The 18211-nt window shown below is 41.0% G+C and overlaps 1 protein-coding gene across 3 annotated transcripts in view; it reads right to left on the bottom strand.

Moving 5' to 3' along the window:
• Nucleotides 1–442: 442 nt before the first annotated feature.
• Nucleotides 443–18211, bottom strand: part of LOC115465211 (elongin-A-like) — a 137318-nt gene continuing 119549 nt past the window's right edge. For all 3 annotated transcript variants that reach the window (XM_030195610.1, XM_030195608.1, XM_030195609.1), the window contains 2 exons: nt 805–935; nt 443–662 (listed from right to left, as the gene is read on the bottom strand). In XM_030195610.1, the coding sequence (XP_030051470.1) occupies nt 601–662; nt 805–935 (193 nt within the window). In that variant the 3' untranslated portion in view covers nt 443–600. The remainder of the gene's footprint in view (nt 663–804; nt 936–18211) is intronic.

Raw genomic sequence — 18211 nt, 5'->3', positions numbered from 1 at the left:
TTGCTAATAAATATGGCTTAACTTTGTAAATATTTCTTAATTTTCTTTAACCTTTGAAAAAAAATATATATTTTACTTTTAGTGTTGTTAAACATATATTGTCCCTTTTAATAATAGTGTTATTTTATCGCTCTTGAGTCAACAATATTGGGAATGGCAGTACAATTTCTTTTGGACAGTCAGTCGACAAAGATATAGGCTGATTTACACCTTCCTTTCCAGGTGCTCTCTATAGAATTCCATGGCTGCTTGGGGGGTGGGGGTGGGGCAGGAAGCAGTAGCAGAGTCCATGCAAGCACTCCCTTCCTGCTCCCCCTTATGTGAAAGAGAGAGAGAGAGAATATTGGGGGTGTTCCATCATCTAAAGACCTGGCGCCTATGCTTGAAAAAGGGGGGGGGGGGGGGGGGAAAAAGCAGAGGCAAATTAACTATATGATTTATTTTTTCATTCTCAAATCAACATGTATGCATTCAATGTATTCTTTGAAAAATATGCACAAGTAAATTGGTTGGTAATTTTCTTCTGCATATTGTAAAGAGCTTCAAAGTTAATCCAGTGCTAATATTAGATGCTTGGAGGACATCTGGTTTCATTTTATTTTACCGTGGCCCAATCCTGTTCTTGAAAGCCCTCATTGTTTTTGCCATCATTGGTGCAACTTCTGCAAAGAAACACACTTCAGTTAACATTAAGGATGAAAGGGATTTTCAAGTGATTAAGCGTATGCTTCTGTACACATTTTTAAGAATAATCTAAACCAACTGCTGGAGGGGGAACGTTTCCTCTTTTCCCTGTTAACTTACTTTTTACAGTTTTTTTCGCATCCTGGCTTGTCCCACTAGGGTGAGTGCTTGAGGTGGTGGCTGTGCTGATGTGACTGGATGAATCTGAGCCATGCGAGGCACCACTTTTCTCTTTTTCCGTTTTCTGTATTCTAAAATATAAATCAGAACACAAACTTTCAGAATCAGATCTTTCATAGCAAACATTTCAATCTGGGTATGCAGACTGTAAGAATTTTTTTCCCTACACAAAAAAGGTTAAGAAAATACAACAGGTAATATAGATGTAAATTAAGGACAGAGACTGACAATCCACCATTTTATAAGATACACAGTAGCACTGTCATACTTAAATGACAGGATGAGGGAAAGTATCTATAACTGCCAGGAAATGGCCAGCAGATCAGGGAGAGATCTAAGCCCTGCTCCTCACTGCCCCAGCAGAGAATCATAAGGGAGGTTAAAAACCTGGTCCGGCTGGACAAAGGGAGAGGATCCAGATTGTTAGACTCTCCGTGACAACTGTAGAGCAGGTCCGCAGGGGCAGACCAGGATCCATACTTAGCACAAGCTCCTTGGCTTACTAAGCAATGTAATATGGACAGCTGCCAGAGCTGGGGGGGGGGGGGGGGGGGGGGGGGGGGAGGGGCTCCCATGGGCAAATAAGAACTCTGAGAGGGAAGAGGAGGAAGGAGAGAGACTGGGAGGATCAGAGAATGTCTACCACTGCTAAAGATGCTCCCATCACTATATCTGAAATTTGTAAATATATTTTGTCATGAAATACATTTAATTGTTCTATAAATTTACTTCCATTAAATGTCATTAAAAAATCCATGGAAACAGGCCACAGTCGGGGACAAGAATTTAAACTTAATTCAATGGCTTACAACGCTTCACGTTGAGGGATCACTGTATACAGAGATTGTACATCTAGAGTACATTCTATTAATCTTTTGGACTTGATTGAAGTATTATTCTACCAATGGAAGAAGACTGACATTCTGCCCTTTGATAGGTGAATCACATGGTTAGCGCTCTATTAAACATCGATGCTGTATTGAAGAAAGTATATTTCCCCTCCTGAAGCAGGGCTATGAAACAAGGAGGGCCTGGATCTCTTGTTGAGGAGGAATATTGAAGTGGCATGTTTGAAGCTTCATGTTTAGGAATAGGCGGGAGTTGATACATGTCGGAACATGGACCTGTGAATATTGAGCCGTTGAATGTGGCATGGAGTTTGAATAACCCTGTCTTGGAGACTCTACAGCACAGATAAGTGACAGCTTTTCTCTCACTTCTACAAGTGTATGGCATGGCTGTATAGCTATAGCTTTTTTCTTCAAACTTTTGAATCCCATTTGAAACCTAGTTGTGTTGGTTTGATAATTTTTGGTATATATATCTCCTCTATTTTGAAGTAGTGGTTTTCTCCGGGGGGGGGGGGGTTCTGGAGTTTTTACCCAGCTGTTTTCTGGGGGCTGACCGTAAGCCTGCGATGAGATGTCCAAAAGAGGGTGTTTGATATTATGTAATCTCACCCTGAACAATTGAGGCTAGATTTATTAAAGTAAGTAGTTACTTGTAGCACTATAACTGGGTTCCAATGGGATTGTGGTAAATACTTTATTGATCCTATTAGTATACTAGTGCTTTAACTTCCATATTTTTTTGAATACTTTTATATTCTAGCAATTTCTAACTTGATTCAGTTGTTTTTTACTTTATTTTAAATAATTCTATTCTTCATGTAAACAAATTCTTTGTTATTTCCGTAAGTTATGTGTTTTTAGTTTAGTAGTATAAACATCTTAGGAGTCTGAACTCAGTACTGCTAGGTGGGAGAATATGGGGGTCTTTTACTAAGGCGAGCTCACGTTTTTAGCGCGCGCTAAAACTGGGAACGTGCTAAACGTTAGAGATGCCTATAGGAATGTGAGCATGCCTTAGTAAAAGAGGGTCATGGTTCACATAACAACATCCGGAGTATATAATATAACTTCTAACTTGAATGTCTCTGTCTTACTACTAGGTGGTCAATTACTGGTCAATCCTACAATAAGAAGTGATCTAAAAATATTAGAAGAATGGTCTATTGTTTGGCAATTAAAATGTAATGCAAAGAACTGTAGAGTGATGCACATGGGGTATAGAAACCCAAAAGAGCTGTATTTGCTAGGGGGTGAGAGGTTGATAAGCACAGAGTGGGAGAGGGACCTTGGGGTGATAGATTTAGAGGATCTTAAGATAGCAAAACAATGTGACAAGGCTGCGACTGTAGCCAGAAATATGCTAGGCTATACAGAGAGATGCATATCCAGTAGAAGAAAGGAGATGTTAATGCCCCTGAACAAGACATAGGTGATGCACCATTTGGAGCATTGTGTTCAGTTTTCGAGGCCATATTTCTCTAAGAACATCAGAAGACTTGTAGTGGTTCAGAGGAAGGTGACATAAATGATATAGGGCTTGTGCCGAAAGACAAAAAGAAAAGACGAAGACCTGAATATGTATACCCAAGAGGAATAGAGAGGTCATGATATAGATGTTTAAATACTTAAAAGGTATTATTATGCAAACTAATCTTCTTTCAGAGATGAGGAAGTGGTAGAAACTAGAGGTCATGAGTTGAGGTTGCAGGATGGGAGGCTTAGGAGCAATATCAGGAAATACTTTTTCATAGAAAGAGTGGTGGATGCCTGGAATGCTCTCCAGGGAGAGGTTGTGATGGAATTCAAGAATGCACAGATTAAAACACAGAGGATCTCTATGTAGAAAATAAAGATGGAATCCACTTAAAGGAAAACTTAAATGACTTCATAGATGGAGTGAGCTTTAACAGCAGTTTCAGAGGTTGGGAAATAAGACCAATGTTTTGCCGTAAATGACAAAAACAGATCAGGGTCAAGGCTGGAGTGGGCTCTGACGGCAACTCCAGTAGTTGGAAGTAGAACCAGTGCTGGGCAGACTTCTACTCTGTGCCCCAGAATAGAGATAGAGAGAGATAGAGAGAGTCAAAAGACTAGATTCTATAAATGGTGCCAACAAAAACCATGCTTAAAGTTAGTTGTGGTTTATAGAATAGCGCTTAGCAGTGGGGACCGCAAAAACATTTAGGTGGGACCATTTACACCAATGTAAAACCTGGTGTAAATCCCCCCTGACCCACCCATGGCCACACCCCTTATTGGATCTGCGCACTAGAATTTATATGCACCTCTTTATAGAATATGCCTAAAAAGGTATGTACATAAATTCTAATTGCCAATTTATTTTTATTAGGTTTATTTACCTCCTTTTTGAAGGAATTCACTCAAGGTGGTATATAGCAAGAACAACTCAGACATAAGCTACATACAATTACAACAATAAAAATATTCAAACAATACAAAGTATGACATAATATGCTAAATTGCAATGTCAACACAATAAAATTATATAAGAGAGAAAGATGATTAACAGGAGATAAGGGACTAATTTAAAGAAAGTTGCAAATGAGGTCAGAAAGATGCTTGAACATTATCTTAGCTAGGCTAACATAGTAAAATAGTAACATAGTAGATGACGGCAGAAAAAGACCTGTACGGTCCATCCAGTCTGCCCAACAAGACAACTCATATGTGCTACTTTTTGTGTATACCCTACTTTGATTTGTACCTGTGCTCTTCAGGGCACAGACCGTATATGTCTGCCCAGCACTATTCCCGCCTCCCAACCACCAGCTCCGCCTCCCAACCACCGGCTCTGGCACAGACCGTACAAGTCTGCCCAGCACTATCCCCGCCTCCCACCACCGGCTCTGGCACAGACAGTAAAAGTCTGCCCAGCAGATAAATATGTCCTGCTATATCATGTTCTAACAACAGGAGAATACAAATTCTGAAGAAAATATTCCAACCTGATAAAAGGAGTTTGATATATATATATATATATATATATATATATATATATATATATATATATATATATATAAAGTTAGTTTGAAGGTGTCCCTTTAAACTGATGGAAAAAAAGACTCCAACCTATGCAAAGCATATATATCAAATGGAACCTCAAACCTCCTAACAAGGGAGAATACTAAAGTATTAACAACACCGTGTATAAACAGGAGTAGGTTAATATCATAGGTTCCTTCCAAGAAGGAAAGAGAGAAAAAAAAAACCCAGACACAAAAATTCATACTAAATGAGAAAAATGAATGGGATGAAAAAAACTGTTTCCCTCTTGTAAATAGCACTTTAACGAATACCACAAACCAAACTAACCCAAACTGGCCCTAGCCCAACAGAAGACTACCTAAAGAGAGCCCCCCCCCCCCCCCCCCCCGGATCTTGAAGGTTAAACAGAATTTTAAATATGACCCTGTATCATACTGGTAGCCAGTGAAGTTTTTGCAAAAATGATGTGATGTGGTCACATCGCTTACAACTTTCTAGTAGTCTTCTGCAGCATTCTGAATCAGTTGAAGCTGGTGCAAACCCTTTGTAGTCATACCAGTGTAGAGTACATAATCTTAATCCAGTCTTGATGTTATCATGGCGTGCACAACTGAGACAAGGCTTGCCTTCTCAATGTAAGGAGACAGGCAGTGATAGAAGCTGCTCTTTAAGGTTTCTTGGATTTAGGGGATCAGAGTAAGTGTTGAATCATGCTATAGTCCAAGGTTCCTGACTTGTGATTTGAGGGGGAGTTAATATTTCCCAAAAGAGATTTTGATGTCAGGTATGTGCCCACTTTTGTGAGGAACCCATAGAATCTTGGTTTTACTTGTGTGCAGGCAAGGTTTGTTTTTATCTCATTCTTGAATTGATGTTAGACCGGTAGTAAGTTTATTCAGGGCTGAGTGTAAGTCAGGTTCAATGGGTATGAATAGTTGCACGTCATCCGCACAAACAGACACTAAAGGATCAATGACGATGTGCACCTGACTGCTAGAAAACTGAGTTTAGCAGTCTGGATGCAGGAATTCTGAAGATCCTTCACAATAGGCTAAACTATACTAAAAATTTATTTGTGCCTGGGATGGGTTTTGAAGATATTGACTTGTGTTAATCCCTGCACTGCTTTAAGTAATTGTTTCCAGCTCTATGTGATTAAACATAGTATCAGGGCATTCAAACTCACAGTTCAGTTTTATCTTAATCTCCTCTATTTGCAAACCAGACCAAAGTACTTGACTGTCTCCTCTTAATTAAACTCTCAGTCCACAATCATCTCTACATAGACTCTTTAGTCCAATCCCAGAACAGGATTCATTCACATGTGCCAAAGAAAGTCCTGCCAGAAGTGAGGGGGGAGTCACAAAGTTTGATACCTATATATTAAATGAAATACTAACTTTACATAGGAAATAATTCCTCCTCCCTTCCTGCACCATGTGCAATCATTTATTAACAGTGCACGCTAACTCTTAACATAGATTATCTAACACAGGGCCCATTTTATTCCTATGGCCTTACTGCAGATAATAAATGCTGTGTTAGTGTCTGCTGTTAATAAATTACCCCTATTATGTTTTTTTTGTTGTTGTTGTTTTTGTTACATTTGTACCTCGCACTTTCCCACTCATGGCAGGCTCAATGCTGCTTACATGGGGCAATGGAGGGTTAAGTGACTTGCCCAGAGTAACAAGGAGCTGCCTGTGCCGGGAATTGAACTCAGTTCCTCAGTTCCCCAGGACCAAAGTCCACCACCCTAACCACTAGGCCACTCCTCCACGCATGTTGTAGTAGCTTACTAGTTCTGCATGAGTGCCATTCATGTTTTTTGACTATCTACTTCAGGAAGCAAGCAAAATCTTGGTTCTTCTCCCAAGCCTTTAACGAAGATGCAACTAATTAGCTAGTCACACACAAGGAGTAACGCCAGCTGCACATAGTGTATCAAGACCTGCTTACCCACTTCTACTCTAGCTGAAATCATTTTCCTGCACCTTTTCTGACTTTATGTCCAATTTTTTTCTTAAGTTAATCACCCCTATTTTCTAACTCCTGTTACTTTATCTTATCTATCTTTTCCACCTCCATTAAACCCTATAATGTAACAGAAAAGTTTTCACATACCGTCAGCACCCATGGCTCTGGATGGTTTACAAGGCAAATTCTAACAAAAGAACTCAACAACCCTAAAAATGTCAAAACAAAATCTCAGATTTCAAAGTATAAAATCATCATAATTACAATTAATTTTTAAAAAGCCAAAACTTTAATCTTTTTTGAAAACCCAAATAGTAAGTTTCTAATCTAAGTTCAGTGGGAAAAGAATTCCATAATGAAACAGCCGCATAACAACTTCTTACAGGAAAATGTCAACTTTACAGAAGATGCAGAGGGAATAGACAGTTTACTTTTTATTTAATAAAGTCTACATGATTGAAGAGAAATTAAGGAAACCAAGTAATCTGGACTGAACCCATAAAAAAATTTAAAAATCAAACATAAAATGTGGCTGTAACTGGAAGCCAATGGAAAGACTTGAGACAGAGCAATGCTATCAAACCCAATTTTATGTAGTACAACTCATGCTGTTGTATTTTGCAGCAGTTGAATTCTATAAATTGACTTTTTGAGGAATCCCAGTAGTCAATTCTTGAGAAGATCAAGTCATGAACTATATTTTGTAAGTCATCAAAAAGAAATAGAAACGAATTTGATGCAGCATCTGAAGTTGAAAGATTGAAGATAAGCACTTCATTTGGCTGTTGCCTTTTAATTCTGCATCAAACCAAACCTTCAAACTATGAGCCTGTTTGCAAGGCAATCTGTTTACCATCCCAAATTGGGTTTGAAGATGGAAAAAAAGAATTTCCAGTTACCCATAATGTAGTTTAAGGTGAAGAATGGCCATCCAGCTTGGGCTGAGCAGACTTCTACAGTTTGCGCCCTGATCATGGCTGAACAGATTCAGCTTCAGTAACTGGAGAACAAGGCTAGTGCCAGGCAGACTTCTATGGTCTGTGCCCTGAAAATGGCAAGGAGAAATCAAGATCAAGTATACATATGTAGTATCTCATCATACCTTATACTATGAGTTTATCTTGTTGGACAGACTGGATAGTCCATACAGGTCTTTATCTGCTGTCATCTACTATGTTGCTATCTCATCAAAAAGACTTTGGATAGAATTTGTTAAAGGAAAAATAATCTGTACATCATCTGCTAGTCACACCCATAACCTGCCTATGCTCTACCCACACGTAAGCCCTTTTTGCAGTTGAATGCTATAGAATTTAGGAACTTTATAGAATAGGGGTGTAAAACGGTTATGCACACAGGTGCCAATTAGTGTTTGTTAAAGCCAATTATTGATACTTATCACCAAGTGCCAATTACCTCATTACGTTATACACATAATTGGTAGTATTCTGTAACTAGGGGCCCTGTTTACTAAGCAGCATTATAGGCGCATTAACATTTTTAACGCGCATTAACCATCTATGCACATTAACCATGTACTTGCCTATAATATCCCTATAGGCCCCTACATGGTTAGCACACGCTAAGTGTAAGAGCGCTAAAAACACTAACACACCTTAGTAAACAGGGCCCTAGGCCTGCAATTGTGTGTACCACATATAGAATTAGTGGGTATGGGTGTAGTACTTGGCTCACAGCAGTCTGTATTTTTTTTTTTTCAATACCAGTCACAGTGGGGGTGTTTTATACCACCACTAATAATAATCATTCATTTCTATAGCACTACTAGATGTATACAGCACTGTACACATTATATGCAGGTACTTTCTCTGTTCCTAGATTACTAACAAAGCTACAAAAATGGTATGGGATTTGCATGGCAAACCATATGAGGAGAGACTTGCCGACCTGAACATGTATACCTTGGAGGAAAGGAGAAACAGGGGTGACGTGATACAGACTTTCAAATATTTGAAAAAAGTGTTAATCCACAAATAAACCTTTTTCAGAGACGAGACGGTGGTAGAACTAAAGGACATGAATTGAGTTTGAAGGGGGGGGCAGACTCAGGAGTAATGCCAGGAAGTATTTTTTCACAGAAAGGATGGTGAATATGTGGAATGCCCTCCCGTGGGAGGTGGTAAAGATGAAAACAGTAATGGAATTCAGACATGCATGGGATAAACGCAAAGGAATCCTGTTTAGAAGGAATGGATCCACAGAATCTTAGCGGAGATTAGGTGGCGACGCCAGTAATTGGGAAGCGAAACCGGTGCTAGGCAGACTTCTACAGTCTATGCCCTGATCATGACTGAATAGATATGGATGGGCTGGAGTGTAAATTTTAAGGGGTTTCGACGTTAGCTTCAGAACTTAGTACAAGTACAGTGTTGGGCAGACGTCTACGGTCTGTGCCCTGAGAATGGCAAGGACAAATCAAACTCTGGTATAAAGTATCACATACCAAGTAAAATGAGTTTATCTTGTTGGGCAGACTGGATGGACTGTACAAGTCTTTATCTGCCGTCATGTACTATGTTTGTTTTGTTACATTTGTACCCTGCGCTTTCCCACTCATGGCAGGCTCAATGCGGCTTACATGGGGCAATGAAGGGTTAAGTGACTTGCCCAGAGTCACAAGGAGCTGCCTGTGCCTGAAGTGGGAATTGAATTCAGTTCCCCAGGACCAAAGTCCACCACCCTAACCACTAGGCCAGTCCTCCCTTCCAATCTAAGTTTTTTTACCTGGGGCAATGGAGGGTTAAAGTGGCTTGCACATGGTCACAAGGAACTGCAGTGGGAATCGAACCCCATCTGCCAGGATCAAAGCTCGCTGCACTAACCATTAGGCTAGCACTGAATAATCTGGGTATTGGCAATATTCAGACCGATTCCCAGCTCAAGTTAGAACACTTTTTTGCTGTCATAACTTTATTCCATGTACTTACAGTGGGGGAAATAAGTATTTGATCCCTTGCTGATTTTGTAAGTTTGCCCACTGACAAAGACATGAGCAGCCCATAATTGAAGGGTAGGTTATTGGTAACAGTGAGAGATAGCACATCACAAATTAAATCCGGAAAATCACATTGTGGAAAGTATATGAATTTATTTGCATTCTGCAGAGGGAAATAAGTATTTGATCCCTCTGGCAAACAAGACCTAATACTTGGTGGCAAAACCCTTGTTGGCAAGCACAGCGGTCAGACGTCTTCTGTAGTTGATGATGAGGTTTGCACACATGTCAGGAGGAATTTTGGTCCACTCCTCTTTGCAGATCATCTCTAAATCATTAAGAGTTCTGGGCTGTCGCTTGGCAACTCGCAGCTTCAGCTCCCTCCATAAGTTTTCAATGGGATTAAGGTCTGGTGACTGGCTAGGCCACTCCATGACCCTAATGTGCTTCTTCCTGAGCCACTCCTTTGTTGCCTTGGCTGTATGTTTTGGGTCATTGTCGTGCTGGAAGACCCAGCCACGACCCATTTTTAAGGCCCTGGCGGAGGGAAGGAGGTTGTCACTCAGAATTGTACGGTACATGGCCCCATCCATTCTCCCATTGATGCGGTGAAGTAGTCCTGTGCCCTTAGCAGAGAAACACCCCCAAAACATAACATTTCCACCTCCATGCTTGACAGTGGGGACGGTGTTCTTTGGGTCATAGGCAGCATTTCTCTTCCTCCAAACACGGCGAGTTGAGTTCATGCCAAAGAGCTCAATTTTTGTCTCATCTGACCACAGCACCTTCTCCCAATCACTCTCGGCATCATCCAGGTGTTCACTGGCAAACTTCAGACGGGCCGTCACATGTGCCTTCCGGAGCAGGGGGACCTTGCGGGCACTGCAGGATTGCAATCCGTTATGTCGTAATGTGTTACCAATGGTTTTCGTGGTGACAGTGGTCCCAGCTGCCTTGAGATCATTGACAAGTTCCCCCCTTGTAGTTGTAGGCTGATTTCTAACCTTCCTCATGATCAAGGATACCCCACGAGGTGAGATTTTGCGTGGAGCCCCAGATCTTTGTCGATTGACAGTCATTTTGTACTTCTTCCATTTTCTTACTATGGCACCAACAGTTGTCTCCTTCTCGCCCAGCGTCTTACTGATGGTTTTGTAGCCCATTCCAGCCTTGTGCAGGTGTATGATCTTGTCCCTGACATCCTTAGACAGCTCCTTGCTCTTGGCCATTTTGTAGAGGTTAGAGTCTGACTGATTCACTGAGTCTGTGGACAGGTGTCTTTCATACAGGTGACCATTGCCGACAGCTGTCTGTCATGCAGGTAACGAGTTGATTTGGAGCATCTACCTGGTCTGTAGGGGCCAGATCTCTTACTGGTTGGTGGGGGATCAAATACTTATTTCCCTCTGCAGAATGCAAATAAATTCATATACTTTCCACAATGTGATTTTCCGGATTTAATTTGTGATGTGCTATCTCTCACTGTTACCAATAACCTACCCTTCAATTATGGGCTGCTCATGTCTTTGTCAGTGGGCAAACTTACAAAATCAGCAAGGGATCAAATACTTATTTCCCCCACTGTACATAGAGGACTGAATATTGCTAACCATATAACTCCTAGCCCACTTTACCTCTACCCATGGCCCCACCCCAGCACTACTCTGATAGTTCCCAGGTGATCATTTTCAAGAGCATTAATCAAAGATGCTGAAAATCTGAGTCTGGATCATGTGAGCAGAACCTATCCTGATAAGAGCTGCTCCCACCTGGCCATATCCCACTGAATATTGACCCCTATGTATTCAGTGCCCAGACCAGCAATTTTGAGCCACAATATAGCATAGTATGGGTCTGATGAAAATGCTGGAGAATTTTGCAGAAACCTAGGAGGTAGGAATCTTAAAAATGACATCAATAAAGATAAAGTTCAAAGAAAGGGCTGTATACTATGCTGTCCACACAGCCAGAGCAATATCAGTCCCAATAAAAGAAAAATTAGGACAGCTCTAAAACAGAAATCTACTGAGCTGTGAGCACTTATGGCGCGGATGTGCAGTCCTGGTACGATTCATATGCAGAAGTATGATGTAGCTGAACAAGGGAGTGAGAAGAAGTTTATCCTTCCCACTATGGATGGAATTCTCTCTCGGCTGTCAGGAACATGACTGTTTCTATTACTCAAGGTAAATACCATCAGAGCCTGAAAGTGCCAAATATCACCCCATGTAGTCCAAAGCAAGTCAGATTGCCATTTGGATTTTCAGGTGTCCAAGGAAAAATGGCAATTGTTGCAGCACCTGGAAGGAGTTTCAGATGAAATGAATAACATCTTGGTATATGGTTGCCACCAACAGTAACATGACAAGAGATTGTTTAAGGTCACACCACCATGGAAACTGTGAGATTAAAAGTGAACACAAACAATTGTCTTTTCTGCCAGAAAGAACTCATGCAACCATAGAAGCAGAAGGTTTAAAACTAAACAAAAACAAAACAATGATCTCTTCTGACAGAAGGCATTCACTTATCAGTCCAGACATGAAAAAAAACACAAAAAGCCATCAGGTATGAAACCTACTGAAACAGTTGCTGAGCTGGAAAAAGAAATCTTGATATGGTGCACTTTGGCTAAAATTTTAGTAAATATCCTCCTAAATATAGCATATCCTTTGAAAGAACTGCTGGAGACAGATACAGCTCAGTCATAGGGACCAAAACAAGACTAATCCTGTGCCAAAACTTGACAAAAGCACCAGTATTCACTTTCTATGACGTTAGTCAACCCAGTATTGTAAGCTCCAATTCCTGAAGCCATGGATGCGTGTTTGTCAATGTAGGAACAAATCAGACAGGTTGAAAGATTATCTTTTTTTCCAAATGAAACTACTTAGTAGACAACCCAAATGTTGACAGCATATTTATAGGGATTTATTAACTGCCTTTATGAAGAGATTCACCCAAGGCGGTGTATGGTAGGTACAGTTTAACATCAAACTTACAATTTTGTTAACAGCATAACAATAGTAAAATGAACAAGTAAAGACAGGCAGAATAAGAGGAAACCTTGAAAGCAGCAAATTGAGACCTAATACTAGGACTACCATGAAACTGGATTAAAAATATACAAATTTAACAGCACTGAAAGTCAAATAACAGAGATATAATACAATTAAACACAATAGTGATGGAGTATCTAATAAGCACATAATAAAAATAATCAAATAACATTGCTATGATACTAATGCTTGTCTACAATACAGCTTACCATATAGCTGAGGGGTGAAATGCAGATATATAGATGTGTGGTACAGAGTCAGTTGGGATAAATAAATGGGTGGCTAAACTAAAGGCAAGTTGTTTGTACAGTTAATCAAGACTTTCGAATGGTGGTACACATGTTGGTTTTGACAAAATGATTATTGTAATGAATTGTACCTAGAAATTACTAAAACCTGATGTAAGGCCTTGCAAGTTATACAGAACTCTGCAGGTAAGAAGAGCAGAAGACATTACAACTTCTAGCAAAAACCATGCATTGCAGTATATCCAAGACTAACCCTGGAAGTGGAGCATGTGCCATCAGATGAACAAAATATGAGTACAGTACCCTACCCTGAACCTGAAATGGAAACCACTGAACAAGTAAAAATCAACCAATACACAAGAAATTACACAATCAACAGGAGAAAGGATAATAAAGAAACCTGAATGTTAGAAAGATTAATGCCAAATAGACATAGCAACCAACACCGGGGCAGAACAATCCCCAGGTGACTACATGCACACAGGTGCTGATGTTCCTGAATAGTTGCCCTGTTTGATTTACAAGGGAAAGGGAAGAGGATGTGATTTGATATATCACCTTTTTGTGGTTACAACCAAAGCGGTTTACTTATATAGAAATACATATTTTGTACCTGGGAAAATGGAGGGTTAAGTGATTTGCCCAGTCACATGGAGCAGCAGCAGGAATCAAACCCAGTTCCCCTGGTTCTCAGGCCACTGAATTAACAAATTAGGCTACTCCTCTACCAAGAAAGGTTTGGCAAACATAAAGAGGAGAAATGTAGTGAGTAGCTTTGTCAGCTGCAGAATGTGATGCATCCACTAGGTGGAAGGATTGCATTTCTATTTGTGTCTAGGTATAGGGACCATAAGAGACGGAATCAAATTTCCAACAGAGTTGCACAGGGGGAAAAATTAAGAGATCATTAGACCAGGACACAGGGTGTAATTTATTTGTGTTCTATTCAAAATAAAGATCCTTGCTTCTTAGCTATACTAAACCTCATTCAGTTGCAATCATCAGGCACTGCAAAGCTAAAGCTGTTTGGTGATGTTTCCAGACCTGCCAATGGGGCCTGATCATTAAGAGAGATTACAAGCCATGCTCCACCTTGTCCAGCCATGTCCCCAGACCTACCCTCTCTACCTCCTGGCTCTACTCCTTGACATATCTCAGCTGCAGCACTAACAAACAGCTTCCCCCTGGGTGGCAGAAGATGCCTTAAGAAGATCTTATCTCCTGCTACTAGGGGGCCAATCTTGCAATAAGAGCTGTGAAATCTTGCAGTTCTCAGCAAGAGACTGGTCCTGTCCTGTGACAGCAGAAGACAATGTCTTATTAACACATCTCCTGCTGCCAATGGAAGGGGAGGCTGCTCAGCAGGAGTGCGGGAGATTGGCAAATCTGTGTTTCAATGTTGCTGGACTGAAGAAGAACGGGATACAAAAGATCTCCATGGAGATTTTGCATAAGAAAGTACCACTGTTTCACACACATTTTAGGCACTTCACTCGCCAGACTTCTCTATTGGATGTGGCAAAAGCTAATGCTTGAGCTGCTGTGGTGAGAGAAACTTTTACCTAGATCAAATATTTTAATACTAAAGAAGCAATGGAAACAGAGGTCATCATAAGAACTAAGGATTGCTATAGTGCAGTGATGACGAACCTATGGCACACGTGCCAGAGAGGGCACACAGAGCCCTCTCTGTTGGCACACGCGCCGTCGCCTCAGCCAGTTCCAGCCCCCCCACCCCACCCTCCGAGCACCAGGGCCCACCTCTGAATAAAAGTCATACCTGATCGGGGTTAAGGCGGCGTCGGCGGCAGCAGCAGTAGTGAAAAGCCTGCTGACTCGGCGCGCCTTCAGCCTTCCCTTCTATCTCTCAAGCTCTGGTCCCGCCCTCATTTCCTGTTTCCGCAAGGGCGGGACCACAGAGCTTGAGAGACAGTAGGGAAGGGCTGAAAGCGCCGAGTCAGCACGCTTTTCACTGCTGCTGCTGCTGCTGCTGCCGACGCCACCTTAACCCCGACCAGGTATGACTTTTAAATTTCGGAGAGGGGCCCTGGTACTTGGATGGCGGGAGGGCGGGCTGCTCTGGAAAAGCTTTTGCCTTTTTTTGACGCCATTGGTTTTCCTTGTCAGACCAGCCTCCATGTAGGGTTGCTGGTGTGTTTTCACTATGACAGCACTACAGGATTAAATAAAACACCGTTCCGTTTGTGGGGCACAAAGATTGGCTACCACAGTAGTAGGAAAATGCTGATAGGAGAGAGTCATTGAATGAGCAGCATTCTGGTTCCTCCCACGACAACCCTAGAACTGGGAGGGAGGGAGAGGGAAGGGAGGACCCTGGCCCTGGAACTGGGAGAGAGAGGGGACCTTGTGGAACTCAGAGGGAGGGGGGATCCTGTTGAACTGGGAGGGAGGGGGACGGCACTTTGCGATAAATAATTAGGTTTTGGGTTGCTGTTTGGGCACTCTGTCTCTGAAAGGTTCGCCATCACTGCTATAGTGGGTCAGACAGAGTTCCATTGAGCTTAGCATTCGGTCTCCAACGCTGGCCAGTCCTGGTCACAAATCCCAAATTGTAATCTATTCCTTGCTTACTCCTAGAGATACACACATGCTTTCCAAACTCTGGCTAATAACATTAAGGAACTTGCTCCACTTGGAGAAAAATACACTTGACATGTTTATGAGAATAATGATACAACCTGAAAAAGCAGCTAAATCATTCTTTAATTTTTCAATGGGTCACACAAAGTTGCAGTCATCATTTAGATTTAAACACATCAAAATGCAAGTCAGCTCAACTCCCATCACTGTTTATGTTGGCTAATATCCTGTCAAAACAAATCCAAACACTATCCTAATCCTGATAATCATTTAACATTCAATAAATATATAACTTATAAGTTATTAATACTAATTTTTAAAACGTTGAATGATGTAGCTCTTGACTACTTTAAACAGATTATGAGACTATGATCCAATGTACAGACAAATAAGTACCACGCAGTCAGTCAAACACAGAAATACAGAGATAGTATCCAGACATTAAAAAGTCCAAATGTTTATTAAAGTCCAAGACTCAACACAGGCCATGTTTCGGCCTAACCAGCCTGCATCAGGAGTCTTCAAAAGAGTTTTGAAAAGATCCACTTGGAAATGTTAATAGCAAGGACAATGAAAACTTTTGCTATTAGATGCGACACACCACCAATGTTTGTACGACTTAAAATTGGTATCAGTATATATCAATGGTTCTACCATCTAATGTAGCACAAAACGCTCAGTACAGTGCAATTGGTGCTACTCTGGTGCTATTGTGATACTCAGATATTCATGATAGTGCATTGTCTATAGCCAGTTCACTCTTTTGAAATAAAACGCGAGCGTTGCCAGGCAGTTTAACATCAATTAGCGAATTTAGAAGGTGGCTAAAATTGCAATTTGTACAGGCATATGCTTGAGATGACAATAGGTTGCAGGACTGCTATTTTTTTTTTATTGTGACTATATATATGTTTGTATAATATAATACCTGTTTAAGTAATAGGTGGGCTAGAAATGTAATAAATAAAACCCCTCGCTTGAAAAACAGCAACTCACTGACCCTTTTTCTGGATTTTATTCCCCCTTTGCTTGCATTCATTCAGCCACTGAATCTGTGAAAATGGTGGGGAGCTTCTCTGCAGTCACCATATCAGGTTTCCCCTTTCATGAGATCCTGTAGTTAAATCATTCAGGGTAGTCATCCTTGCTGGTAATAACAACTGAAGCTTAAATCTGACCAGCTGATGCTTGTTTGCAAGAAACCCAAAGGGGAGGGACAACATTTAGTTTACAAGCTCAAATGTATAGAAGGGAATCCTTTCAAGAATCTTGAGAAAAGAATACATTTCCTATAAGCACATTTTCTTTTGCTGTATATTGATATGTGGTGTTGATATGCTATATCTTTCCTTAAAATCTATTACCTATGTGCATCTCTTTTAAACAAAATGTTAAAGGACTACAGGAGGTAGAAATTCTTGTTGCTGTAATCTCCTCAGGATCTAGACTAGCAGGTTTTTCTTGTAATTTAGAAGAAGTTTTTCATTTTCCAGGAAGCAGAGTTACTTCAATAGTAGGAGTTGCCCTGTAGCTGCAGCAAAATTTAAACTGAAAATAGTAAAATAGTATTTAAAAAAAAAAAAAAAAAAAAAAAAAGAGAGAGAAGTGTAACCCTGGGGTCGTTTGGGAACTATGATATAGTGAACCCTGGACAGCAAGTCACTAGGGAGTGACTGGAGGACCTTGGTGGAGCTAAGAGGTTATGAAAGTGAAGTCTAGAGGGAAATGATTGTCCTTGGTGCCTGAAGTCTTGACTATAGCCCCCTGCTAGGTTACCCATAGAATCATAAGGGGGTCCTGTATTGCTACTCTACCGAATAGGATTTAAAGGGCAGAGAACTGTCAAAGTTGCAACAGTCATTAAGGAATTGGGGAGTCAGACCCAAAACCAGGGCTTGGGTAAGATATCTGTTTACCTGTGACTGAATCAACATCTTCGAAGTAATACCTCGAAGAGAGAGAACAGTTAGAAGGAGCCATCTCTGATGGCATTGAAGTACATCAGAAGAGTAAATCTGTTCTGGGCAAGAACAGGCTTAGGGTTCTGTGTAGAACCCAGAGTCATCGGTTAACAAGTTAATAAATGTTTCAATTGTTCTAAATCCTCCAGAGTGTCGCATGATTCCTGATTTGTACAGCTGATAGGGACCCAGACCTAAGTAACAGTCTACTGAACCCACTGTGAGTTCCAGACCAATTCAACCCTAATTGACTGAATGCCGACTGTAAAAGAGAACGCTGTCTGACAAGTTAGTGTCCTGGATCTGGTGCTAACCCAGGTTTGAAGCTTGGGTTACATACGCACTTTACTGCATCAGAATTCAGCCACACCGTACAACTTCTTGGCTCAGAACTCCACTGGGGCAATTCTGTAGCACACTCTCTAGGTCAATAGCAGTGTTAAGTAGGTGCACCTACATATCGAATAAAATTTAAAATCTTTGTATTTAGGGCTTTTCAGATGGGGGCCCCACAGTACCTCTCTTTCTCGACTATCCCTTACACCCCAACACGTATTCTGACATCGTTCAATAACCATCACATGGCCCTACTTGGGCCCCAGGTGGCTCAGTTTGAATCCACCAGATACATCGCTTTTTATTTCACCGCCCCCCCCCCCCCCCCCACCCTCTGGAACTCTTTTACCAT

This window comes from Microcaecilia unicolor, chromosome 3, assembly GCF_901765095.1.
Source record: "Microcaecilia unicolor chromosome 3, aMicUni1.1, whole genome shotgun sequence".
Classification (NCBI taxonomy): Eukaryota; Metazoa; Chordata; class Amphibia; order Gymnophiona; family Siphonopidae; genus Microcaecilia; species Microcaecilia unicolor.
The sequence above is the reverse complement of the archived record's forward strand: the minus strand, read 5'-3'. Positions and strand labels throughout refer to the sequence as shown.